The sequence below is a fragment of the Paramormyrops kingsleyae genome, chromosome 24 (assembly GCF_048594095.1).
Source record: "Paramormyrops kingsleyae isolate MSU_618 chromosome 24, PKINGS_0.4, whole genome shotgun sequence".
Taxonomy (NCBI): Eukaryota; Metazoa; Chordata; class Actinopteri; order Osteoglossiformes; family Mormyridae; genus Paramormyrops; species Paramormyrops kingsleyae.
The window spans coordinates 116378-143506 of NC_132820.1; the positions used below are offsets into that span (position 1 = coordinate 116378).

Consider the following 27129-nt stretch of genomic DNA (forward strand, 5'->3'; position numbering starts at 1 on the left):
GTTTGGCCCAGGTAATTATCACATGGGCTGCTGATAGAGCATGGGAGGCTGAGGACCCCGACCGCTATGGGGCGCGGGTGCAAGAACTGACTGTAACTGCTCTGCAGTGTTGACGAAGTCCTGATAACTGTACTTATTCTGCTGTGTCCTGTCCATCGGACACATATGTGAGGGCGAAGGGGAAGACCCTGCCTGAGAATGGCTTGGCTGTCATCCCTGTGAATGAGACTGTGTGTTTCCGTCTGTTTAATTCGGCCCAGTCGCTAACCCCTTCCTCCCCACCTCTGCACTGTAGGGCTTATGTCAACTTCTCTGTCCTTGGTGATGTCTTGCTAGTGGCACCACCACATTCTGCGTTTATCTGTGGCCACACAGACTCTCTTAAGGGTCGGACTGAACAATGGTTTGGGGTGTTTATTCCAACCCTTGGAGTGTCAGAGCTTCAGACTGAGGTGGCTGCCCTGCAGACTGCAGTGGAGAAACTGGCCAATCAGACACTTGATACTATAAAGGCCGTTCAGGGTGAATTATCCGTGGTTAAGCAGGTGGCTCTGCAAAACCGTATGGCATTGGATATTCTATTGGCTGAGAAAGGCGGTGTTTGTGCTATAGTGGGGAGGGAATGTTGCACGTACATCCCTGATTCCTCTCAGGCTGTGCAGAATCTGGAGGACGTGGTGCACAAACGGATGTCTGCGATACATAAGGAGCATGGCCTGTTTGAGTACAGCTGGAACAATTGGTTCTCCTCACTGATTCCGGGTTTATCCGGGGTGTTTAAACCTTTAGTTTTTAGTATATTGATTTTGCTTGTAGTGTTGCTACTAATCATATTGCTGTTTAGGTGTTGTTCTAGTGTTCTGTCTTCCCAGGCGGGCTTCCCCTTACCCATATGGGGATGATCCTCTCCTTCCTGCCTGGCTCTATGAACCACAGCCCCAGGTTGTCATCAATATGACCAGCAACGTCCAACTCTGCTGGTGACTCGTGGCCAACCAACCGCCGCCAGCGCCCATCGCCCCGCTGCGCTTTGTCTGGAGTATTACTACGCTGTGGACTCTGATTCTGTGAGAACAGTGCGGATTTCGCGTGTTCAAAAGGGGGGAGTGTGGAAGTAAAATTGGACATTAGTAGGCCTGGGAGGGGAGGCATATTGGGTCTGTTATGTTTTAGACCTTAGGCAAGAAGAGATTGTTTTGAATACTGTGTGACCTCGCTTTGTGATAGCTGCCTGCAGTTGGCTCTGCAGAAGCTCGGGCCTTGGAGAGGCAGACAGTGGAGCAAAGGGGGGGAGAAACCACTTGCAGGAAGAGACTCGAAGCCGCCCCAACTGGTGCACAAAAGTTATAGCTTAATAAAGTAGTTGTTGTTACGCAATTGATCACATAAGTAATCATGTTAACCATACTAATCATATGTCAACCATGTATTTGCAGTGATTCAGGGACAATATGTCAATGTGTTATCAGAGAGGTTGATTTATAATTTTTCTACCACACTTAAACTTTAATTTGCTTACTTTAATTAAAGTAGAATCACTGTTGGTGTCCTCAATCCTTTAAATAAATATCTGACAGGGAGTCTAAGACAAGAATATTACGTATGTGAGGTGAGGTGGGGTGGGGTGGGGGGGGGCTGGGCTTCATTTCCACTTTGCACAGCTGCACTCATAACAACAGCGGGGACGTCACTACAGCAGCCTCATGCGGCACCTACACCTTCATACGCAGCAAGCAGGTGGCCATGATAATGACTGGCATTAAGTTACTGCTGCAGTCCTACACCAAAATTCATACAGATACAACGTACATCCAAACACTGGTGATCTGGTGAAGTTTGTCTCCAGTGGCTACCCATACTTATGCACCACTAGTGATGGTACAGCACATCGGAACACTAAGTGAGGACCCAAAGTGACTTGTGGCCAGATTTTCTGGAGAGCGAACTTAAAACTCGTGCCTTACGCTTGTGTCTCCAGCCTGAAATATGAAAACACTTCATTTGTTTTTCGTCACAGTTAAGTTCAAATACATGCTTGATTTATGCAGTTTTCAGAAAGCACCTGGATCACCTTAAATGAAGCATTAAAATGTAAATAATATAGAGATACAGAAATCTTGTCAACTTCTGGAGGGAACATTAATGAAGTAACAACTAAGCTTGGATATCACACTCTGGATGATACCTCAGAGATCACTCCCTGGGAACACCTCAGAGATCTCTCTCTGAACAATACCTTGAACAGCACTTGGGCTGCTCTTACGAGAGCTAAAAGCAGAGATTAATATTACTCTGCTTATCTGCTATTGCGCTAAGACTCAATGGTTGTTTCAAATGGAAAGCAGAAAATCAGGTCATCAGCTCAGGAGCCACACATTCTCTGTATCTGGGACCCACAAGCATTTCAGCATTTTCTTAAAATGCCTTAGAGGCAGGTGACCTCAAGACACAAAATATTACACATCCCCTTGAAAACTTGAAAAGTGCAAGACTGGGTCAACATACAAATGTGGCAACACAAAGAACAAATCATAAGTTCAGAAGCCAAAAGCATGCAGGCCTTCTCTGCATTGGTACATTTATAAAAGAATTTGAGCTTTTTTTTTAGTCTGAAGTGTGCATCAAAGTGAAAATAAAGAAATCAAATGAGCTAGAGGCTACATTTTCCTTCAGTCTGAGAGCTGGAGGTGCCATGAAATGAAACAAGCATGGGCACTGACACCCTCAGTACATTTTTTACATGAAGAACCCTCTGGGATGTTATTTACAGATGAGGCTGTCATGCTCTGTTAATGGGTCATTTAAAAAGCCATTATTACACTAATACACTGAGAAGGCTCTCTTCTTATTACTACCAATTCTGTGAGCAACAGTCACAAAAGAAGAGTCCGAACAGTTTCTTTGGAGATGGACGAGGGTTTCCATGGAAGCGGCAGGATGTGTTAGGGCCACAGGGACGCAGCAGCAGCAGAGCTACCCATCCAAGCATCTCTAGAGACTTCCACAAGTACAGAGTGAAAGTAAGAGGCCTGGGGGTGGGGGGCACACACAGAGGCCTGCGCAGGGAGCTGAACACCATGTTGCAGCCCTCGATAGTGCAGCGGTGCTTGATCTTCAGGTGCACAGCATTGTAGTGGATCCTCTGGGTGCCCTTGTCATAGAAGGTCTTGCCGCATGCATTACAGCACACTCTGCCCTTGCGGGAGATAGAACCCATGCGCCGCATGCGGTGCATCTTGGAGGAGAAGGACGAGGTAACAATGCTCTTGGCTTGCTCACTCTTAACAAATGCATGTTGCTCACTCAGTCCAGCCGGCTGCTGCTGCTGCATTGGTGCTTGCTGCTGTTGAGGCTGCTGGGAGGTGGGGGTCGGGGAGATGGTTGTTACGCTAGCAGGCTCAGGCTTAGGCTCGATCGCCACGGTGACACCGGTGCCCCCCAACTTGGGCTTTGCCCATTGCAGAATGGTGAGAGAGACACCTTTGACTCACTGCTCTCGTTGGGGTCACTCAGGTTTGGCAGACTGGACTCCCGTGGCCTATGACCTGGCTGCTCCAGCATGAGCCCATTTGGGGGCAGACCCAGCATGGGGGCAGACACTGGGTTGATGTACTGGAAAGGAAGCAGGAAGGCCAGGCTGTTGGGGATGTTCTCAAAGTGATGTATAGTGGAAAGACTGCTGTTCTCGAGGTGTGTCAGCAGGCTGGGGCTACGAGAGTGGTTGTTGCTCTCGATGAAAGTCCTGATGTCAGAGTCAGTTTTGGATGAGGGCACTGCGATGGCCTGGCCTTCTTTCTCCTAGGTGGCCAGATCTCCTCCTCCCGGGACATGATAGTCCAGTGGTCCAGAACCTTGCCTGCAGCATCCTGAAGGCCATATCAAGGGGAACAAAGGACACCACAAGAAGTCATTGATTCTGCATAATTGGCACAGCTGATTAAAGGTAAATAGCTGCCTGCCTGCAATGTCCAGGCCTCCTGGAGCAAAGACCTCATAGATCTTAACAGAACGACACCGCACACACCCTCCTTCTCCTAGCTTCCCTTTCAGTCTTCTTCTCCTGTGTCACCATGCAGGAAGTCATTACATTCATGGATAGAGAACAGGAACGTTTTCAATCTTGTCAACCGTAAAAACAACCTAGGGCTTTGAGGCACTGCTATTAGTCAGTCCCTGTGATACACCTCAAAGTCTATTGTTTCTCAGCTGATCCATAGAAATGCCTCACAGAAATAACCGGTGTTTGAACTCTAACCGCTGTGTTATGGTTTTGCAACGGTCCTGTTACACTTCTGTGATAGTTACCTACCTGCATTATGCTACCCTAGCTGAATCTCACCCCCGTATTGGTCCACACTCAAGCCCCAGCCACCTGTGGAAGCATTTCTCAGGTTGCAGAAGCTTCAAGTAATGTCTGGTAATTGCAATACTTACATTCGGCCAGGAGATGGCAGCAAGAAAATAGAAAAATAATTTTCCCACGGTTATTATGATAATTCACAAGGTAAATTCATTGTGTATGTGTGTGTTTTACTGCACTTTGGGGACAATTTTATCAAATGTGATCTATGCAAACCCACACACACACACACACACACACACAGTGCCCAGTTACAGCGTGCCCAGTGACACACACACACAGCGCCTACTTAGAGCACGCACACACACACACACACACACACACACAGTGCCCAGTTAAAGCGCAGACACACACAACGCCCACTTAGAGCACACACACCCACACACTGTGTGCCGATACAGCCCACACACACAGACACAGTGCCCTGTTACAGCACACACACACACACACACACAGCGCCCACTTAGAACACACACAGAGCCCCCTGTCAGAGCTCACACACATTCACACAGTTCCCTGTTACAGCACACACACACACACACAGCTCCCGGCTAGAGCTCACACACACAGACACAGTGCCCTGTTACTGCACACACACATTTTATGCTGCCGTCTTGTGGCCAAAATTGAGTACTATCATTTAAAAACATTAAAATGATATTTTCTGGTAATTGCAATAGTTACATTCGGCCAGGAGATGGCAGCAAGAAAATAGAAAAATAATTTTCCCACGGTTATTATGATAATTCACAAGGTACATTTATTGTGTATGTGTGTGTTTTACTGCACTTTGGGGACAATTTTATCAAATGTGATCCATGCAAACCCACACACACACACACAGTGCCCAGTTACAGCGCACACACACATGGATAAACACAAACACAAAAAGTGCCCAGTCACAGTGCACACACACAGTGCCCAGTTACAACACACACACACACACACACACAGAGCCCCCGGCTAGAGCTCACACACACACACACACATACACACACAGTGCCCTATTACAGCGCACACACACACACACACACACACAATGCCCAGTTTCAGCGCAAACATACACAGTTACCAGTTACAGCGCACGCACGCACACACACACACAAACACACACAGCGCCCCCGGTTAGAGCTCGCGCACACAGACACAGTGCCCTGTTACTGCACACACACATTTTATGCTGCCGTCTGGTGGCCAAAATTAAGTACTACCATTTAAAAACATTAAAATGATATTTTCTGGTAATTGCAATACTTACATTCGGCCAGGAGATGGCAGCAAGAAAATAGAAAAATAATTTCCCCACGGTTATTTGGATAATTCACGAGGTACATTTATTGTGTATGTGTGCATCTGTGTGTATGCGTGTGTGTGTTTTACTGCACACACACACACACACACACACAGTGCAGTTACAGCGCGCACACACACACACACACACACACAGTGCCCAGTTTCAGTGCAAACATACACAGTTCCCAGCTACAGCGCACGCACGCACGCGCACACACACAGAGCCCCCGGTTAGAGCCCACACACACACACACAGCGCCCCCGGTTAGAGCCCACACACACAGACACAGTGCCCTGTTACTGCACACACACACACACACACACAGCGCCCCCGGTTAGAGCCCACACACACAGACACAGTGCCCTGTTACTGCACACACACACATTTTATGCTGCTGTCTTGTGGCCAAAATTGAGTACTACCATTTAAAAACATTAAAATGATATTTTCTGGTAATTGCAATAAGAAAATAGAAAAATAATTTTCCCACGGTTATAAGGATAGGTTATTAGGATAATTCACAAGGTAAATTTATTGTGTATGTGTGTGTCTCTGTGTATGTGTGTGTTTTACTACACTTTGGGGACAATTTTATCAAATGTGCTCTATGCAGACCCACACACACACAGACAGTGCCCAGTTACAGCACGCACACAAACATATATAAACACACACTCACACAGTGCCCACTTAGAGCACATACACACAGTGCCCTGTTACAGCACACACAAGAACACACACACAGAGCGACCACTTAGAGCACATACACACACACACACAGTGCTCATTTACAGCGCGCACACACACACACATACAGAGCCCCCAGTTAGAGCTCACACACACTCACACAGTGCCCTGTTACAGCACACACACGTTTTATGCTGCCGTCTGGTGGCCAAAATTGAGTACTGCCATTTAAAAAAATTAAAATGATCTTTTCTGGTAATTGCAATACTTACATTCGGCCAGGAGATGGCAGCAAGAAAATAGAAAAATAATTTTCCCACTGTTATTAGGATAATTCACAATGTAAATTTATTGTGTATGTGTGTCTGTGTGTATGTATGTGTTTTACTACACTTTGGGGACAAATCGAGTATGGAACACTGACATAAAGTAGTACGCACAGTCGTGATTACTCCTAGGTTACCGTGATATTCAGCGAGCGACCGTCTCTTAATGACATTAATGTCACTGCAACGGACCTCAGCAGCTCCATTAGCAGTAACTGTAATGATAACTGATTGCTATTATTAGTTACCTTATTGTCATCCTCTGTTTCAGTGTAATCTAAATAGCCATGGTCAGGATCAGAATTGCTCTTGGTCTCTGATGGAAAATGGATGACATGTTACATGATGTTACTTAGTGCATGTTTGATTAGTTCCCTGTACATCATTGTCCTGAGCCTGGTAGCCTGGCGTTTAACTTTCCTTCTCTTTGATCTCTCTTCCTCTTCATTAACATTAACGGTTCTGAGCGGTATACTGCAAAGTGGGTTTGCTGACTTTACTTATGAATTTTCCATGCTGTGGATCATAGCTCAGTTCTGAATAGAGTATATTACCACGGTCATTTACACGGCACACCTAGCCTGCTCAGAGTGGGTTTACTGGCTTTACTTATCAATAGAGATCAGACAGGACAATCCTGATCATAGCAGCTCCTATGACTGTGGGTGCTGCTTCCATGGTTTCAGTTAGTGGAAACAACCTTCTTACCCTCAGCATGAGCTCTTGGTTACCTGTCCATGTTCTCAGTGGAGGGGGATTTTTGCCATCTGAGGAACTGTTGTAAGGGGAAAGGCCTAGGAAGCCCCTACAGCGGGTGAGACTTCTAGGATTTATGCTGCAAGTACCCAAAGAGGCACTGTAGTGGTGGTCTAATACATACAGTGGATGGCCATAAACAACCTCCTCAAAAGCCAGTTCGATTTGGTATGGCCATAAACAACCTCCTCCAAAGCCAGTTCGATTTGGTATGGCCATAAACAACCTCCTCCAAAGCCAGTTCGAGTTGGTATGGCCATAAATAACCTCCTCAAAAGCCAATTCGAGTTGGTATGCCTTCCATGATGCTGCAAACCCTCCTTTGCCAGCATTAGAACAGAGCAAGTCGGTCAGAGAGGATGAAATGTACTCCAGTGTCATGTAGGAGTCTAACTAGCCCACAATCAGGACTGTCCTGGTTAGGCACAATGACTGGATAACTGGAAAACAGGCTGTCCAAGGCAGGAACATTAAAGAAGTCCTCAGCCCGTAAGATGTAGGGTATTCCCGTTAACTTGTCAAAGTTTGTGACATATTTCAGACGTGAATACAGCTGCCCCACCAACTTCAGGCAGACATCCTTAATATGCTCTATATATTCATTTGCAGCATTTAACATTGCCAATTTTGCCGTCTCATGCTGTAAATCGCACACCACAATGATTCCACTCACTGGGTGCACAAACTTCAGGTTAAAATGGCAATGTGGAGAGCTGATGTACATTTGCACAAACCTCAATGGAATCTTGGCAAAGATGTCAAGAATTTGATGCTGAAGGTCAAAAAGGCGTCTGCATGTTTACAGTTTCATGCATCCCAAAACCACTGTATAAATTGCAAGAAAGGTCTACTAAGTTTTGAAGTCCAAATCGGGACCACAGGAGGTGCATACTTTTATCCTTTGCATTAATGTCACAAGCAAAGCGCACAGACATTGAAGACACTTGATCTCTGTGAACAAAGTACAGATACAAGCAATGATCTTGTTTCTGTCCAAATCTTGTGATAGAAGGTACAATCACAATGTGCTCATCATGGGTATTGGCATGCGTAAAAGCACGCTGGACAAGGGCTAATATAAATTCAAGATCTTGCAATAAAACCTCGAATTTGGAAGTTTTGGCAGCCACTCACGGTCCTCATGGTCCGAGAACCGCTGGTCTTCCAGCCTTCCTTTACCTGTGAGCCAGGTGTAAAGCCTCTGACCAATCAGAATCAGTAATTATTAAACTAACTACCTGGGAGAACTGAAAACAAGGCCTGGATTTGGAATAGTATGTATGTGATCACAAACAAGCCTCTGCTGATAACTGTCCAATGACGTTAAAAAACCAAAAAGAAAAAAGGCATAGTGGCCAAGGATGCAAGTTTCGCTTTGCAGAACACAAGGTTTCGTCGAGCATCGCGAAAATGACATGACTTTATTGCTTTTCACGAAAATTTCAAGTAAAAATATTAGTATGCAAAATAAACTGTACAGTAAATAAAATGGTTACAATGAGACAGCTATACTCTCCGCACATGACTCTGCAAAGAGGAACGTTCCTTCACAGTAACTGCAGCAGTACTGTCCCGGCACAGCGCCATCCCACCCTTCTGGGTATCAACTCAGGAGCTGCTTATCAGACTGGGTTCACCCCCGGGTCCAGTGCAGTCCCTTCACCAGTGCGGACGTGCCGACACACAGAACAGCCCTCTCGTTCTCCAGTTCCCTACTGGGCCTTGCTCTTACATGACAGACAGCAGGCCTTCCTGTAATACCAGTGCATGCAGAGCTTCACCTTCAGCACCAGAGCGCAGTTCGCCTTTGCCTTGTCCTGGCACTCCTCGTCCACTGCAGAGACAGGACAGTTAGTCTCAATATAAAGGAGGTACAATGGAGACCTTGGCAATAACGAGGCAGCACAGGAACTGGAGAACATGGATGCAGCCAAAGCTGAGGCAAGGAGCTTCAGCTGGACCCTTGAACAATTACCTCCAACAGACATACTGTTAACTGCTTCAAGACAAAATTTAGGGAACAAGAACTGGTCATCAAAAGACACTTGTCTTCTTTATGGAAATATTTTGCATTCCAATGAGACGATACTGCGCAAAAGCAGATGATTTGACAAAACTGTAAATCTAGTTGATCAGCTCTATTTGGCTACACTTTATTTCGGGTAAATTTCAACTCCGTTTTTGTGGTTTCATAAATATCAAACACACACACACACACACTTCTACTCACACACACACACACACACTTCTTCACACACACACATACACACACACTACACCCTACTTCTCTCCCACTTAGGTGCCCAATTATCCAGCTCTGTGGGAAACATACCTGGTGCCTCCGTTGGGCAGGCCTGCACCTCACATGCCTGCCTGGCCTCGGGTTTGAGTGCCATGTCACAGCTGTGTCCCAGCTCCTCCCCCTGGTAACACTTCACCTCACGCACCTTCACCCCGCTACCGCATGTCTTACTGCACTGGTGGGGTTGGGGGAACCAAAAAAAGTGAGCAGACCTTGCAGGACTATGCCAGCCTGGCCAAAACTCGGCCCACAGAGCAGAATACAAAAGCTAGGCAGGTAGTCTCACAGCTTATTCGTCCATGTAACTCAACACCTATTGCCCTGAATGCAAAAGAGATTCTATAATTAATATAACCCTGCATTAATTTCCCATTTCAAGTTTTACATACAATGGACTATGTTTGAGATATTTCCGTAACTGGAGTACACCTCGCAAGGAACACTGCATGGAGTACTCTTTACAGCTAGACACACACACACACACACACAAACACACACACACACACACACACACACACACACACACACACAGTGGTTACCTGGGACCACGATGTGGTGAACCATTTGGAACAGGGCCTCTCGAAGCAGGCCGAGCTCACCAGTGGTTTGCGCTGAGTGCTGCAAGCATGCTTAGGGAACTCCTTGAACATGCCGTTTTCCAAACCCGAGCAGACTACCTGCCGCGTTTTTACACCCCGCCCACAGGTGGCGTTGCACTGAAGAGGACAAAAACGAAAAACAGTTACCACTCTCCGTCCTGCCACTAACGCTAAACTACAAACCACAAATGCTAACTCCACCAAAACCAGTCACCAGCCCTCAGCCCTACATCCTGCTGGCGCCTGTATGCCCGCACCTGTTCCCACTCTTGTTCCACCCAGTGGGCGGGGCAGTTCTGTTCCCCACATGGGTACACCGCCAGGGGCTTGAGGTCCAAGTCGCACTGCGCATCTGAAATGACGCTGCCACTGCTGTTCTTGCACACCACGGAGCGGGTCATCCTGCCCTCTCCACAGGGCCCCGAGCACTGGAAGCACAGGGGAAGGTACAGGCCGGGTTTACCGGCCCGGATCCTTGATCAGAGTCGGGTTTATGCGGCCAAGTATATTCACACACACAGGGAATGTATTGTCAGTGCTTGTAACAACACATTGTGTAATAACATCACATTATATAATATAATAACATGACTAAATGTAACAAAATTTCATCACATGATGCGTAAATAAAGCATTGTCACACATTGTATAGCATTGCATTATATAGCAAAACCCCAATATGTTATATGCAACAAATTTTCATTCCATAAATTTATGTAAATTGAGGTCAGTTTTCAGGGATGCATCCCCCCGAAAACTTCAGGACAGCAAGTAGTTTGTTACCTTGTACTTAAGATCATTCACTGATAAATGAGCGTTTCTCAAAACCCTTTGCACCTTAATTGGTTTGTGACCTAATTCGTAAATTAATGAATGATCAGACCCACTTGTTATTTTCTGTCATTCTTTATTTAAACTATTTTGTGACAGAGACACTGAAGTCAACCAAAATGTATCACAAACCCATGCTGATGCTCTTTTTTGGACAATGTCCATGACCCCCCCCCCTAAAATATAATCCTGTATTATATCACATATATTGCTACCCAGATGATTCGCTTTGTAGACGTAGCTCTCACTGTGCATAAGGTTGGAGACCCACCCCCCTAGTCCTACATTTATGCAGCTTTTTGTACTTTCACAGTGTTGTTTGACTGCCTGACCTCTGACACGATTCAAACACTGTAGATCAGGACTAAAATCATGGTACCTGGTAATCATGGTTATTTTGGGTTCAAAACAATTATTACATTAGGGGTTAATGGACCAACTGCATGGTGGGAGTGACACTCACTGGCCCCCAGTCTGACACGGTCCACCTGCGGTCACACGGTGGGCCCTCGCACTCCCTCTCTGCCTCCGGGTGGGCGGAGTCATTGCACAGCCACGCCTCCATGGAGCATCGCACCTCACGGATCTGCACCCCTCTCCCGCCGCAGCGAGCAGAGCACTGGAATGTTCCGGAGAGTGGCAGTGTTGGTCATCATCAGGTAGACGAATAATATAACCAGAACACAGAATTCTTGTCCCACTTAAGCACTCCCCATATCTGACACGCAGACTAAGTGTGAATATCAAAAACTCTAAATTATGCGAACACTAAGCATCTAGAACTAAAACAGAAAAACATCTCTTACTAATCTTAAACCCTAATCCTCAAGATCACTGCTGCACTTTTACTACATTCCAGCTGTTAATTGCTTTAAAATTGTTAAGTATTAAGTCACTTTTCAAGAAGGGGTTATTTAATAAAACATTCTACCCAGTCCTTTATGACAAAATTGGGGGCACCAGGGTCAGCTGACCAAACATTAGCATCAGCTTTTAACAGCCATTGGTCTCTCACCTCAGACCAGGCGGAGACCTCCCACTGGGGACCGCAGGCCCGGTTCTGACACACCTTACGGCCCATGGGCTTGGGCAGCTCAGCGGCCCGGCACAAGTCGTCATAGACGGAGCTGTCGAAGCCGGGCGCCATCATCCGCCAGCAGCGCACCGAGCGGAACTGGTGGCCCTCACCGCAGGTGCGAGAGCACTCACTCCATTGGCTGGTCTCCCATCTGCAGGGCAGGGCGGGGTGGGGTGGGACAGGGGTACACGTCAATCGATGCTTTAAGAATTGCTGCACTATAGCCTGCCAGTCAGGAATGAACCTTTTCTTGATTTGCGGGGGGGGAAATGTCACATTTCAATCAGGGTATCAACATAAGACAAGCTGAGACGTGACCTCAAGAGTACCCCCCCCCCCCCCCCCCCGCACACACACCTCCCCACCGCCACATTACTAGCTAGCATTAATCCACGTAACGACCAGCACAAAACCCGCCCACTGCAGAAACCAGCATCCCCCCCATGGCCCCACCCCCAGAACATTTGAGGTTTCACCTTGGTGGACATTCCTTGCCGGTGCAGAATTCATGCATTGGCTCCGGTCGCGTCATGGAATCGCAGTAGCTGTCATCGACTTCCTGTCCATCGTAGCGGACACACAGCACATACGATGTGCTTATTCCTGCAGGGAACCACACCAACCCCCAGGTCAATGATATGCACCTCCATACCAACACCAGTATGTTGTACAACACTCCTGTTTATTGTCAAGAAAATGGTGCCAGTTTTAATTCTCTGCTTTCAATTTCCTAATTGAAATGTAGAGGCTGCTGGGATTGCTGCACTGTGAGGGAGTGGTGTAGATGCTGTGTGCACTTGTGTTGTATTGTGTGCCTGTTGAAGCAGTTGATTGGAATTATTTGGAAGTATATTTGAGTGTTTGTGTGCCAGTACGGTTAAGTGGGTGGTTGTTACATTTTTTTTTTTCCGGTCCGTGTGAGTGCTTGTCTGTATTTGTTAATAAACAGCGTGAGTGTGAGTGGCGCTTCTGTCCGTGTACCTTCGCCACAAACACCCACAGGGTAATATCTAATATCAGTAACGTTAACTGGGAAAGGACAGTTGCTCCTGAGCTTTGCTCGGTCGCCAGTTGGGGCTGGAAGGACATTTTTCACTTTTTTTTTTCCACTTAACCTGCTTTGAGATGTTTTTTTGTGGTTTTTCAGCCTCCCTAGAGCAACTTCGCCTGAGTTTAGCTAAACGTGGTTCAGCAGGAAGTTCTTACCAGGTAATTGTTAATTTGGATTTTTTAAAAGTTTAATTTCTAAGGTTGTTATCTCTGACCCTATCAGATTATTTAAAAATATCAGTTTAAATGCAAGTCTTAATTTAGTGTTTTAGTGTACTCAGCACTTTATTGTTTTAACTATACGTTAATTAGATCAACTAAAAGTTTAAATAGGCTATATTAATATACTGGGCTGGGAGTAAAGGACAGGGTCATAGTGAGTTAGGTAATTATGGGGCCAGCTCAGTGTTGTGTTTGCAAGATGTTTGCCCTTCCGGATGTGTGCGTCCAGTCGGACTTTGTCTGCGAGTGATTCAAGTTCGTGGACTCACTCAAGGTCCAGGTTCGTGACCTCAAGGAGCAACTGGCTCTCATCCAACACAACAATGAGTTAAAGGAGAGAGCTAATACGCCTTTTAGGGAGACTGTGTGTTCTGCAGGATAAATTTATAGAAGTCACGGATAAGCTTAGAAGCTTCGAAGCAGAATGTCTCTGGAATACTTCCCGTGCCACGTGCAAGTCAGGCTAAGTTAGCTGAGATAAGGGGATTAAATGCGTGGCTAAAATGGTGGTGTAGGAAAGAGGGGTTTAGGTTTATGGGGCACTGGAAGACCTTCTGGAACAGGTGGGACCTGTTCAAGCCGGACGGGTTGCATCTGAACCATAGGGGAACTAGTGTATTGGGGAGGCGTATATGTAGAGTAGTTGAGGAATGTTTAAACTAGGGACTGGGGGGGCAGGGAGGTTAGTTATGAATATAGGTGGGGGGAGATGGAAAGGCCCTATTAATATTAAAAGTGGGCACCGTAAAAGGCCTACCCTTTGCAGTCTGTATTTAAACGCTAGGAGTATTAAAAACAAAATTCATGATTTAGAGGCTTTCATTACGACATTATACGAATAACTGAAACATTGATGAGTGACAATGATGGAGAAGAATATAATATTGATGGTTACACGTTGTTCCGTAGAGACCGGATAGGCAAGAAGGGAGGTGGTGTTGCAGTATACGTAAAAGAAAACTTGCAGGCAAGAGAGCTCACTGATAAAAATAAAAGTACAGAACCTGTATGGGTAAAACTAGATGCTAAAAACTCAAATAGCCTAATTGTCGGTGTTTGTTATAGAGCAGGTAATGTAGCTGCGGAGGAAAGCAGAATGTTATATGACGATATCAAGATTATGAGCAATAAAAATGATGTTGTGGTTATGGGTGATTTTAATTTACCTGGGATACAGTGGGACATAGTCTCTGGCTCTTCTGCAAATGAACTTGAGATGGTGGAATTAGTACAGGATTGTTTTTTACTCAGTTTGTTAATTCCCCTACCAGGGGAGATGCCCTTCTAGATCTAGTTTTGTCTAACAACCAAAATAGGATTGGAAAATTAAAGGTTTTAGAACCACTGGATGGTAGTCATCACAACATGATTAAATGAGGTTTATTTTAGTGTCCGAAGAGCAAAGTCCAAATCAAAAATATACAATGTTAGGAAGGCTAACTTTAATGGAATGAGACGGAAACTAGAAACTGTAAACTGTTAAACAGCAAAACTGTTGAAGAGGCATTGTTGTTGCAAGGTGCTTCATATCTGTTTCCAGCAAAACTAAATCTAGGAAACTGCAGCCAAGGTGGTTTACTACGGAAATTAAGAATAAAGTCAGGAGGAAAAGGGCTCTGTTCCACAAATGGAAAATAACTAACGATTTCAAAACAAAGCAGGAGTCTACAGGTTGAGCTAAAAAAAATAACATTAGACTCGCTAAGAGGAATGTAGAAAAGAAGATTGCATTGGAGGCTAAGGATGACGTTAAAAGTTTCTTCCAATATTTTAATTCCAAAAGAGCTCTAAAAGCTGAAATCACTAATCTGCAGGATAGTAAGGGTCGTATAATTGAAAATGAAATTGATATAGTAATAGAATAGAATAGAATAGAATAGCCTTTATTGTCATTGTACCAGGTACAACGAAATTGGATTGCCACTCCCTTGGTGCAAAATACAACACAATAATAATGTTAATGTAAATATAAAAACATACAATTAAAAATACCATAGAATAATATGTACAAATGTATACCCAAAAAAAAAAAATAGCAGCATTTATATAAAACAGTGTATAGTTTAGTATCAGTGCAAGAGAAGGATTTCAGGTTACATATATGCTTATTATATAACATAACGGTGTCTATGCGATCGAGATAAACAGATTTCTTTATCTGAGTTTGTGTTTATTTAATTCAGTTATAGCTCTGGGAAAGAAGCTGTTCCTGAGTCTATTTGTCATAAGAACATAAGAACATAAGAACTATACAAACGAGAGGAGGCCATTCGGCCCATCGAGCTCGCTTGGGGAGAACTTAACTAATAGCTCAGAGTTGTTAAAATCTTATCTAGCTCTGATTTAAAGGAACCCAAGGATTCAGCTTGCACTACGTTATCAGGAAGACTATTCCATACTCTGACTACACGCTGTGTAAAGAAGTGCTTCCTTAAATCCAGTTTGAAATGTTCTCCCGCTAATTTCCACCTATGGCCACGAGTTCTTGTATTTGAACTAATGCTGAAGTAACTATTCGGTTGAACAGCATCCAAACCTGTTAGAATCTTATAGACCTGGATCATGTCCCCCCTCAGTCTCCTTTGCTTGAGGCTGAACAGATTTAGCTCAAATAACCTTTCCTCGTATGACATTCCTCTAAGACCAGGAATCATTCTTGTGGCCCTACGCTGCACCTTTTCTAAGGCCGCTATGTCCTTTTTAAGATATGGTGACCAAACCTGTACACAATATTCTAGGTGAGGTCTCACCAAGGAATTGTATAATCTTAGCATTACCTCCCTTGACTTAAACTCCACACACCTGGAGATGTACCCCAACATCCTATTGGCCTTTTTTATTGCTTCCCCACACTGGCGAGAATGAGACATGGAAGCATCAACATACACACCAAGGTCTTTCTCATAATCAGCTACCTTTATTTCAGTAGGTCCCATAAAATACCTGTACTTTATATTTCTGCTCCCTACATGGAGTACCTTACATTTGTCTATGTTAAATTTCATCTGCCAGGTGTCAGCCCAGTCACTAATTAAATTAAGATCCCGCTGTAGCTGCTGAGCCGCTAGTTCAGTATCTGCTACACCACCCACCTTGGTGTCATCTGCAAATTTCACCAGTTTACTGTATATATTGGTGTCTATATCATTTATGTAAATTAGGAACAAAAGTGGTCCTAAAATTGAACCCTGCGGTACCCCACTATGAACGCAGGCCCACTCTGACATCGAGCCTCTTATAACTACTCGCTGCTTCCTATCCGTTAACCAGTTATCAATCCAAGTCGCTACAGTTCCTAAAATACCTGTCGCTTTGAGTTTAAGTGAGAGCCTCTTGTGGGGAACAACATCAAAAGCCTTTTGGAAATCTAAATAGATGACATCATAGGCCTTCTTATCATCAACTTCCTGAGTAGCTTCCTCAAAAAACTCCAACAGATTTGTTAAACAGGATCTACCTCTCCTAAATCCATGCTGGCTATCCCTCAAAATGTTATTTGAGTCCAGGTAATCTACCATTTTCTCTTTGATTATAGCCTCCATAACTTTACCAGTTATACAAGTTAGACTGATTGGCCTATAGTTTGACAAATTACTTCTATCCCCTTTTTTGAAAATGGGCGTTATGTTGGCATGCTTCCAATCAGAAGGTACCACACCTTCAGATAAGGATTTTTGAAACAGTAATGTTAAGGGTCGGCAAATAATATCCCTCATCTCTTTTAACACTGGTTTGTCCTGGTTTTATATGACCTGTACCGTCGGCCTGACGGTAACAGTTTAAACAACTGATTACTGGGGTGAGAATAGTCCTTGGTGATATTTATAGCTCTGCTGAGGTAGCGAGAGTTGGCAATGTCCTCCAGTCTGGTTAGAGAGCAGCCAGTGATCTTCTGGGCGGTGTTGATGATCCTCTGCAGTGATTTCCTATCTGCAGCTGAGCACCCTGCATACCATGTTGTTATGCCGTACGCTAGGATGCTCTCAATGGTGGCTCTGTAAAAAGTCACCAGCAGCCTCTCCTCCAGGTTGTTCCTTCTGAGCACTCTCAGAAAGTGAAGGCGCTGCTGAGTCTTTTTTACCACCGCCGTGGTATTTGCAGTCCAGGAGAGATCATCAGAGATCAGTACCCCCAGAAACCTCATGGAGTGAACCCTCTCCACACGGTTCCCGAGAATGTAAATTGGGGCCTGGTATTCTCTGCTTTTCCTGAAGTCTAAAACAAGTTCTTTAGTTTTTGTGGTGTTCAGTTGGAGATTATTTACTGAACACCACTCCGTCAGTCGGATTACCTCATCTCTGTAGTTCGACTCATCACCCCTTGAGATGAGTCCAACCACAATAGTGTCATCCGCAAACTTTATGATGGTGTTTGAGAGGTGAGTCGGGGAACAGTCCGATGTGTAGAGTGTGAACAATAGGGGACTCAATACACATCCTTGTGGAGACCCGGTGCTAAGTGTGATGGTCCTTGACATATGGGGGCCAAGTCTAACAGACTGTGGTCTATCCGTCAGGAAGTCCTTAATCCAGAGGCACATGGGAGTAGAAAGTCCCAGGTGTGACAATTTCTGGACCAGGATATCCGGAATGATGTGATTAAAAGCTGAGCTGAAGTCCAGGAAGAGCATTCTCACATAACTTCCTTGGTGCTCCAGATGACTCAGCGCAGTATGGAGCGCTATGGTGATAGCGTCCTCTGTAGATCTATTCGCCCTATAGGCAAATTGATGAGGATCCAGCCTGAGAGGAAGACCAGCCCTGATGTGATGACAAACAAGTCTCTCAAAACACTTCATCACGACAGGTGTAAGTGCAACAGGCCTATAGTCATTTAGACCGTCTACAACTGTCTTCTTGGCGATGGGAATGATAGTGGAGGTTTTGAGGCAGGGTGGGACGGTGTTTAGAGTTAAGGAAAGGTTGAAAATTTTAGTGAAGACTCCGGTCAATTGGTCCGCACATGCTTTAATAACCTTACCATGTATTCCATCAGGACCTGCCGCCTTCCTGGGACTCACTGACCTTAGAACACACCTCACTTGATGCTCCTGAAGTATCAGTGTGCCGATGTTTGGGGCGGATGGTAGTGGTATAACAGCTGAGGGCCTGGTCGTCTCAAAGCGAGCGAAAAAATGATTCAGATCCTCTGCCAACGAGGCATCAATCCTAGATATAACTCGGTTATTTCTTCTGTTGTTGGTGATGTGATTGATCCCCTGCCACATCTTCCTGGGGTTGTTTTCAGCAAAGTGATCTTCAATCTTTCTCCTATAGGCCGCCTTGGCTTCTCTAATGCCTCTGTTCAGGTCTGCCCTGGCCGCCCTATACGCTACCCTGTCTCCTGACTTGAAAGCAATATTGCGGCTTTTTAGGAGGGATTTCACTTCGCTATTCAGGGTTTTTGGTTTGGAAATGAGTTTAATGATTATTTTACATGGGTGTTCACAGTAGAGAACACAAAGAACCTGCCACCATTTATGACCAATATATATATAACTGAAGCTGATGTGGTACAAAGTCTAGCTAAGCTCAAAATAAATAAACCGCAGGGCCCTGATGGCATCTTACCTATAGTTTTAAAAGAGATGAGGGATATTATTAGCCAACCTTTAACATTACTGTTTCAAAAATCCTTATCTGAAGATGTGGTACCTTCTGATTGGAAGCATGCCAACATAACACCCATTTTCAAAAAAGGGGATAGAAGTAATTTGTCAAACTATAGGCCAATCAGTCTAATCTGTTGGAGTTTTTTGAGGAAGCTACTCAGGAAGTTGATGATAAGATGGCCTATGATGTCATCTACAGTACTTAGATTTCCAAAAGGCTTTTGATGTTGTCCCCCACAAGAGGCTCTTACTTAAACTTAAAGCGACAGATATTTTAGGAACTGTAGCGACCTGGATTGATAACTGGTTAACGGATAGGAAGCAGCGAGTAGTTATAAGAGGCTCAATGTCACAGTGGGCCTGCGTTCATAGTGAGGTACCGCAGGGTTCAATTTTAGGACCACTATTGTTGCTGCATCGCTGCTCCTCCATCTGCTCCTCCGGTCCACTTACCTGATGTCTTGAACTGTCCTGCATCCTTCTTCCCCATCACCCCTGGGAAAACAAAAATAAAAGGACCACAGTTAATATTTTACGCCCCAGTTGGGGAATACTGAGCCCTATACAAAATAAAAATAAAATCCTCTTCTTACCGGCTGCCTCTCCAGTCTCTGATGTTCTTCTGCGCAATCTCCCAGAACGGCAAAACAATCAAACATACAAGCTGGCTTCTTATACGCGTCTCCAAACTAAATCGTCTCACCTACTTTCTGCTACGTCGCATGCGTGACGTCACAAGCGATATCACACCCATTAGATCGTAACAGCCTATGTTGTTTGACTGAACAGTGCTGCCGCTGACCGTGTCCATCATCTTCATTACCGCAGTCTACCTGAGTGCTACCGCTGTCCGTGTCCATCCCTTTATGACCGCAGCCAACCTGAGTGCTGCCGCTGACCGTGTCCATCCCTTTATCTTCATTACCGCAGCCTACCTGAGTGCTGCCGCTGACCGTGTCCATCCCTTTATGACCGCAGTCTACCTGAGTGCTGCCGCTGACCGTGTCCATCCCTTTATCTTCATTACCGCAGCCTACCTGAGTGCTGCTGCTGACCGTGTCCATCCCTTTATGACCGCAGTCTACCTGAGTGCTGCCGCTGACCGTGTCCATCCCTTTATCTTCATTACCGCAGCCTACCTGAGTGCTGCCGCTGACCGTGTCCATCCCTTTATCTTCATTACCGCAGCCTACCTGAGTGCTGCCGCTGACCGTGTCCATCCCTTTATCTTCATTACCGCAGCCTACCTGAGTGCTGCTGCTGACCGTGTCCATCCCTTTATGACCGCAGCCTACCTGAGTGCTGCTGCTGACCGTGTCCATCCCTTTATGACCGCAGTCTACCTGAGTGCTGCCGCTGTCCGTGTCCACACCTTCATGACCGCAGCCTACCTGAGTGCTGCCGCTGTCCGTGTCCATCCCTTTATAGCCTACTTGAGTGCTACCGCTGACCGTGTCCAAAACTATCGTTCCCAGAACATTCTGGGAACCATAAATTGTCAGTCAACTACACTGTAAAACGTAACGTAATTACTAGCTAATTCCGCTTCACTCTCGGCTTATTTAACAGCAGCAAAACTGGACATGGCAGTCACGAATTTTGTCATGCTTATTTGAGTTAAGAGAACTGATGAGGATGTTCTTTTAATTGTTATTCAAGCAATGTATGTCTCGTGACCAACTCACCATGAACACACTTCACCAATGATCTCTCGCAGATAACTGGTTCTCTCTGCCCGACTCTGGCTGGATCAGCAGGTTGCAGGATGCGTGGCGCGTTATACACGAGTGTTGCCAACAGGGACGGTGTAGAGTGCCCTCTGGTGGACAAACTATAAAACCAGTATAGGATACACACACACACACACACACACAGCATCAAGTCTATACTGTATGATGATGTGTACATACGTTTTTGTTTTTTTTGTTTTTTTCCCGTGTTGCGAGACATGCTAATTTAATGTCATGCTTTCTTTCCACTTTCAGGTATCAAAAACGAAAACAAACTGGCAAATTAAAGATAACTGAAGAGCTGACTAAGAAGCAACATGAAAAGAAAAAAAGACATTGGCGAGAAAGCTCAAAGCGTTATTATAAAAGAAAGAAACAGCTTAAAGCTGTACTAGACACAACACCATCTAGTGAGGAAGATAATTCACTTCAGCTTATTCAAGAAGCAAGCGAAGTTCAAGAAAATCTTCAAGAAGCTGCCCCAAAAGAACAACCATTTTTGTCTCAGCAGGTAAATGTCCTAGCAAAAAAAAAATCCAGATTCCAATTTTGTCAAATATATTTTAAAAGTTCATTGAACTTTCAAATGTAGAAGTTAACATTATAAATACGTAAATGTATAGTTCATTTAGTAGGAACAAATTATATTATTAAAATATTAAAAAGCAAGAGCTTAAAACCTCAGGTTTTATGGTCAGGTCCTAATAGGCTGCTGAGCATGCTTAGATTGATCACAGATGATGCTCTTGAAGCGTATTAAGAATTAACATATTTAGCTCTTTAGTGTTTGTTAATCATATTTAATTGTGACAGTTGTGTTTTGTTTCAAGTCACTATTAGAGTAAATAAGGTTATTTTCAGTTAAGTTTCCATTTCAATAAATATAAATAACTGTATGGTGTACTGAATTCTTGGTTTGGTCTACACAAGTTAGAGTAACTAAAGAAGTTTCACATCATTTTTATTAATGTAAGATTACCAAACTTAAACATTATTTTTAATGTCAAACAACAGTTATAAGTAAAAAATAACTGTATAATTATATTTTTTACATAATTAAGTTAAACTAATAAAACATACACATTTTTTTTCTTTACAGCGTAATGACATCAACTTAACTCCCCCCAAAAATAAGATACAGACACCAAGACAAATAAATACATCTACCCCAAAAGAATCACCCAAAAGGAAGAAAAGAAAAAGAACACTATCAAAATTGAGGGAAAAGTTGCGCAACACGGAAGAGAAGCTGCTGGAGAGGACTAAAGAGACTTTAAACCTAAGGAAAAGACTGAGAAGACTTGAAAAGAGGGAGAGAAAGCAGGGACTTGAGAACATGGAAGGCAGAAAGGTCCAACAAAAAGCTAGAAAGAGAGATAACCAAAGAATATTATCCAACAGCCAGAGAAGATTAATGCGCAGAATTGTTAGCTGCTTCTTTCACCAAGATCTGGTGAAATTCGAAAAAAGGGCCAGATATTTCGCAAGAGAGCCTTGACAGACAACATGGCAAACCTTCACAGAAGATTTCAGTCTGAGAATCCCAGGCACAAACTTTCCATGTCTCAGTTCTGTAAACTTAGGCCATTTTGGATTGTCTACCGTAGAGTAAATGATAGGGAAACATGTGCTTGTAAAACACATGAAAATTTTGGCCTGAAGATAAAAAAGCTGCATCAGCTAGGAATCATAGCCACAGCGTCTTCAAGGGACATGCAGGCCAGTGTGCGTAGTGACAACGACATGTCCTGTATGTACAGGACATGCAGCAATTGCCAAAAAAAGAAATTTCCAACAACACTGGATCCTTCACTGAAAGAAAACATTATAGTATGGGAAGAGTGGGTTACAAAATCTATACCAAAAAAAGGAACAGATGGGCCCACTGAAGAGAAGGAAGTGAGAAGAGCTTTCCTTGAGAAGAGACATACCTCAGTCGAAAAGCTTGTAGAACTGACACAGGACCACCTCTCAAACTTCTCAAGACACATTTACAACATCAAGCATCAGTTTGAAAGACTGAGAAAATTGAGAGAGTCTCTTACCCAGAATGAAGTAGTGGTTCATGTTGACTACAGTGAGAACTATGCTTGTAAATATAGCAGAGAAATAAAAGAAACTCACTTTGGAGGTGGAAACCAGCAGGTAACCCTCCATACTGGAGTTATTTATCTCAGTGGGGGGGAGGTGAAGTCCTTTGCATCGCTTTCAGACTGTCTTCAGCACAATGCAATAGCCACATGGGCTCACCTTGACCCAGTGCTGAGGAGCATACGAGAGGAACATCCAAATGCAAGTGACATCCACTTCATTTCAGATGGCCCCACATCTCAATACCGGAACAAAACCAACTTTTTTCTAGCCTCAACAGTGCCATTCATGAGAGGATTTAACCGTGTAACATGGAACTTCACAGAAGCATCCCATGGAAAGGGTGCTCCTGATGGAGTGGGTGGTGCCTTGAAAAACCTGGCTGACAGAATTGTGTCCTATGGTACCAGCATACCAGATGCTGACACTCTTTTTGAGCAGCTAAATCTCAATTCATCTGTAAGGCTCTTTAAAGTTACGGAGGAAGATGTCAAAACAAGTGCTGAATTAGTACCACCAGACCTGAAGACAGTACCTGGGACAATGAGAATTCATCAGGTGAGTAAACATATTGACAACATTTTCAAATTCAGTGCAAATAGTAGGAGAAGCCAGCGGGTTTGACGTAGGAGAGATTGGAGGGCTTAACTTGAGAGTGGCCAGCCATTCTGAGCTAAGGACGATGGTGGAGCTTCGGAGGATTTGAGGAATTGCAGGGGGAACGGAGGGAGCAGGCTTATTGGAGCTGTATGCGGAGAGTGCTGGCTGGTGGGGAGACAAATAGGAGTAGGATGATGATCTCCACTTCAACAAAAAAGCTTGGAACCTCTTAAATCAAGGACATAATTTAAAAAATCCGCTACGGGTCTGTGACAATCGTCAGGAGTCAGAAAATAAAACAAATCTTTTAGTCCCATCCAGAAGCATGCATTGATCATGGGATCACTATATCTCACCCAGGTCAAACATGCTCAAGAACTCCACATACTCCTCCAAAGGCCCTCCCTACTGCTGGAAGTGCAGGAGATACTCTTCATCTTTTTGCGGTCGGGTCTTCTGTCACAATGTAGTTGCAGGGAGAACGCAGGAGTCGGGGAATAAGCTTAAACAGTCTTTAATAAATGAAAACACAAGGGAAAATTTCAAAATAGGAGCTTGAACACAAACACGTAGACAACAAGTAGACCCAACCAAGGACAAAGGAACAAACAGGAACTTAAGTGCACAGGATAAGTGACCAAATAAGGAAAATCAGGAAGAACTATGGGGGCAAAACAGGATCAAAACACTGACAATATCTTTAATTCAAAATTACTATTCTTTTCTTTTAAGATGACATCAACAAAAGCAGGCCTTATCTACACCAGAGAAGTGTCCTGCTTTTGTGATTTTGCCTGTGGATGTTTCAGTCCAAAAGAGTTTTACTTTCGAGAAGATGTGGAGCCAGAAAAGGAGAACACTGAATCAGTTTTGGAAGTAGGAAAGTGGGTCCTCGTACAATATGATGGAGAACTGTTCCCTGGCACAATCACACAGGTATGAAGAAGTATTTGGTGCTATGGATATTTGTTATTGTTTATGAAAAATCCTTACATTTATTTATGTATGTATTTATTTATTTATTTTTACTGTCTAGATTGTAGATGGTCAGTATGAAGTTGACACAATGAGTTGTGCTGGACCGAACAAATTTTTCATTCCATCCATAAGATACGAGGGAGAAAAAGTGTGGTACTACTTTGATGACATAAAAGCCATCATTCCAGAGCCACAACCGGCAACATCCTCTGCTCGACACTTCTGTGTGTTGCCTGAGATTTGGGCAAAGTACACAAACAAACATGTGTAAAACACAGAAATTGGAAAAGATGAACCACACCATACAATGTTAGTTTGCCTGCTACCTCCAAGATCATCCTAATACAGTAAACCGGAATGCAATTTAATTTCCTGAAGTGCAGTTAACTGATTTTGTTTCGTTCAATTTTCCTGCTTGCACCAGAGCAAATTAATTCAATAACTTATTAATTAATTCATATTTGTTTTTTGTTTTAAACTATTCTACTTTGCATTCACTATTCTACATGTGGAGAAAAAATGTCTTTTAGGCACAAGTTGAAATGCTGCCATGTTTGTTTATTCTTGTTTTAATATTTGCTTATGTATTTTTCAAACACTACACAATAAAAAAGTATTTGAATGCATGATTGGGCAAATATGATCTGTTTTCTTCTACATGAAAATAAGTTTTTAACAAAATTTCAGTGCAAGTACACTTTTAATCATTACCGAAATAATTAACCTCATTTCCGAAACCTATGTATCATTACCGAAACAGTTGTTCATTAAATGTTAATTTAATTAATAGAAAAATAGTACTTTGATTTTAAATGCATGTTCAGAATCTACAAATTATGTTCTTTCAGGTTTGTCCAGTCATTTTAAAAATATGTCAGGTTTCAACGAAATATTTAAAAAAAATGGTTACAAATTGTGGAAGGTGTTGCGGTAATGAGAGAAATCAATAAAAATTTAAAAAACTGTTAAATTAAAAATACATATTATTTCAGAATTTCAAGTAACTGTGCATGACTATTAGTAATCCATTTTTAAAATTGTGAAAATGCACTAGCTTTTCTAACAGGGTTGATGTTTTCAGACTGTTGCGGTAATGAGATTTTTTAGGACGTATTTTGGAAATTATGTTAAAAAAAAGTGTTCAGTGGTAAGTAAAGGTTTTTAATTTAATGTTCACAAATACTCCAAACTTTGATTCTAATGTCTGACAAAAAAAAAGTTAATTTAAGCATTTTTTAAATTTTCTTGCTTGACATTTTTAGAACCAAGATTTCGTGAGAATCACCCACCTACACTATGCAGTCTTTTTTGCTGGACTGCAGATGTTTCACTGGTAAGCATTGTGGAGAAAGAATTGCTTCAGCTTTTGACGAAATTATAGAGGAGTATGGTATTCATCTAAAAGTAAGTTTTATCATCACTGACAATGCATCGAATATGAAGCAAGCTTTTAAGGTGTCCATACCTCAAGACTCAGAGCACCCTGACAGCGAAGGTGAGGACTTAGATGATGAAATGATGTGGGAAGACATTGATGCATTTGAGTCAGCTTCGCCATGTTCATCAGGTGAGCGTCTGTCTTGCTTTGCCCACTTACTCCAACTCGTTGTCAATGATGGCATGAAGGAGTTTAAGGCTGTTTCCCGAGCAATTGCTAAAGCCTCCAAGATCACCTCACTAGTGCACAGCAGCTCACAGTATAGAGACAAATTTGAGGCTTGCTTTGGGACGAACAGGAGTATCCCAGCAGCGAACATGACTCGCTGGAACAGCACCTTTAAGTCAATTTAAGCTCTCACCGCTTTAGAACATAAAGCCCTCACAGAAATGTGCAGTGACAGTGACAATCTTGTGTTTTCAGCACGTGAATGGACTCAACTTAAAGAGTTATGTACCATTCTTGCGCCCTTCTCTGACGCAACAGACATGACTGAAGGGGGAAAGTCAGTAACCATCAGCATGGTGGTCCCAACAGTGCTTGATCTTAAAACTCATCTCATCAAGATGGAAAATTGCATGCAGACAATGGCAATTGCAAGAGCACTGCGCATGTCCTTGGAGAGTAGATTCTCAGTAATTTTTGACAGGATAAACATGGAAGAAGGCGGTATTGACAAGCCATTCAACCACCGTGTCTATTTTTTGGCTACTATCCTTGACCCGCAGTTTGGATTAAGCTGGGTGGATTTGGATGTGAACAATGGAGAAAGTGGGGCATCTTTGAAGAGGTTCAGAGATTAACTAAAAAAGTAATTAACAGGTTATTACTATTAATGTTAATATTACAAATTGTTGTTGTTGTTGTTTTGGTTATTATTATTAGCAGCAGACACAATTTCTTTCTAAATCTAATCCTGTTGTGTGTGTGTATACTGTGTGCTCGTGTTTTTCCAGATATGTTGATCTCAGAGGTGGAGGCCATAATGGACAGTGAAGCAACTGACTCAGTGCCAGGCAGCGTGGAGGACCCATCGGATGATTCACTGCCAGTGAAACAGCAGCGTCTACTGTCCCGTTACAAAGCATTCAAGCAACGTAACGTGGCCCAGGACTCTTCGATTACCACACAGATAAACAAATACTTAGATTACATCAATGACTGTGCAACTGATGA

At 43.6% G+C, this 27129-nt stretch overlaps 1 protein-coding gene across 1 annotated transcript; it reads right to left on the minus strand.

Annotated features, from left to right (window-relative positions):
• Positions 1 to 298: 298 nt before the first annotated feature.
• LOC140582479 (ADAMTS-like protein 2) lies at positions 299 to 14715 on the minus strand. The gene is made up of 13 exons (XM_072706870.1): positions 14672 to 14715; positions 12710 to 12836; positions 12171 to 12384; positions 11619 to 11774; positions 10582 to 10752; positions 10265 to 10441; positions 9756 to 9900; positions 9205 to 9257; positions 3714 to 3866; positions 3481 to 3612; positions 3047 to 3280; positions 889 to 1065; positions 299 to 361 (listed from the first exon to the last, which is right to left on the minus strand). Exons 1-13 carry the CDS (start codon positions 14688 to 14690, stop codon positions 299 to 301), a joined length of 1821 nt encoding a protein of 606 aa, XP_072562971.1. The 5' UTR covers positions 14691 to 14715.
• Positions 14716 to 27129: the final 12414 nt, after the last annotated feature.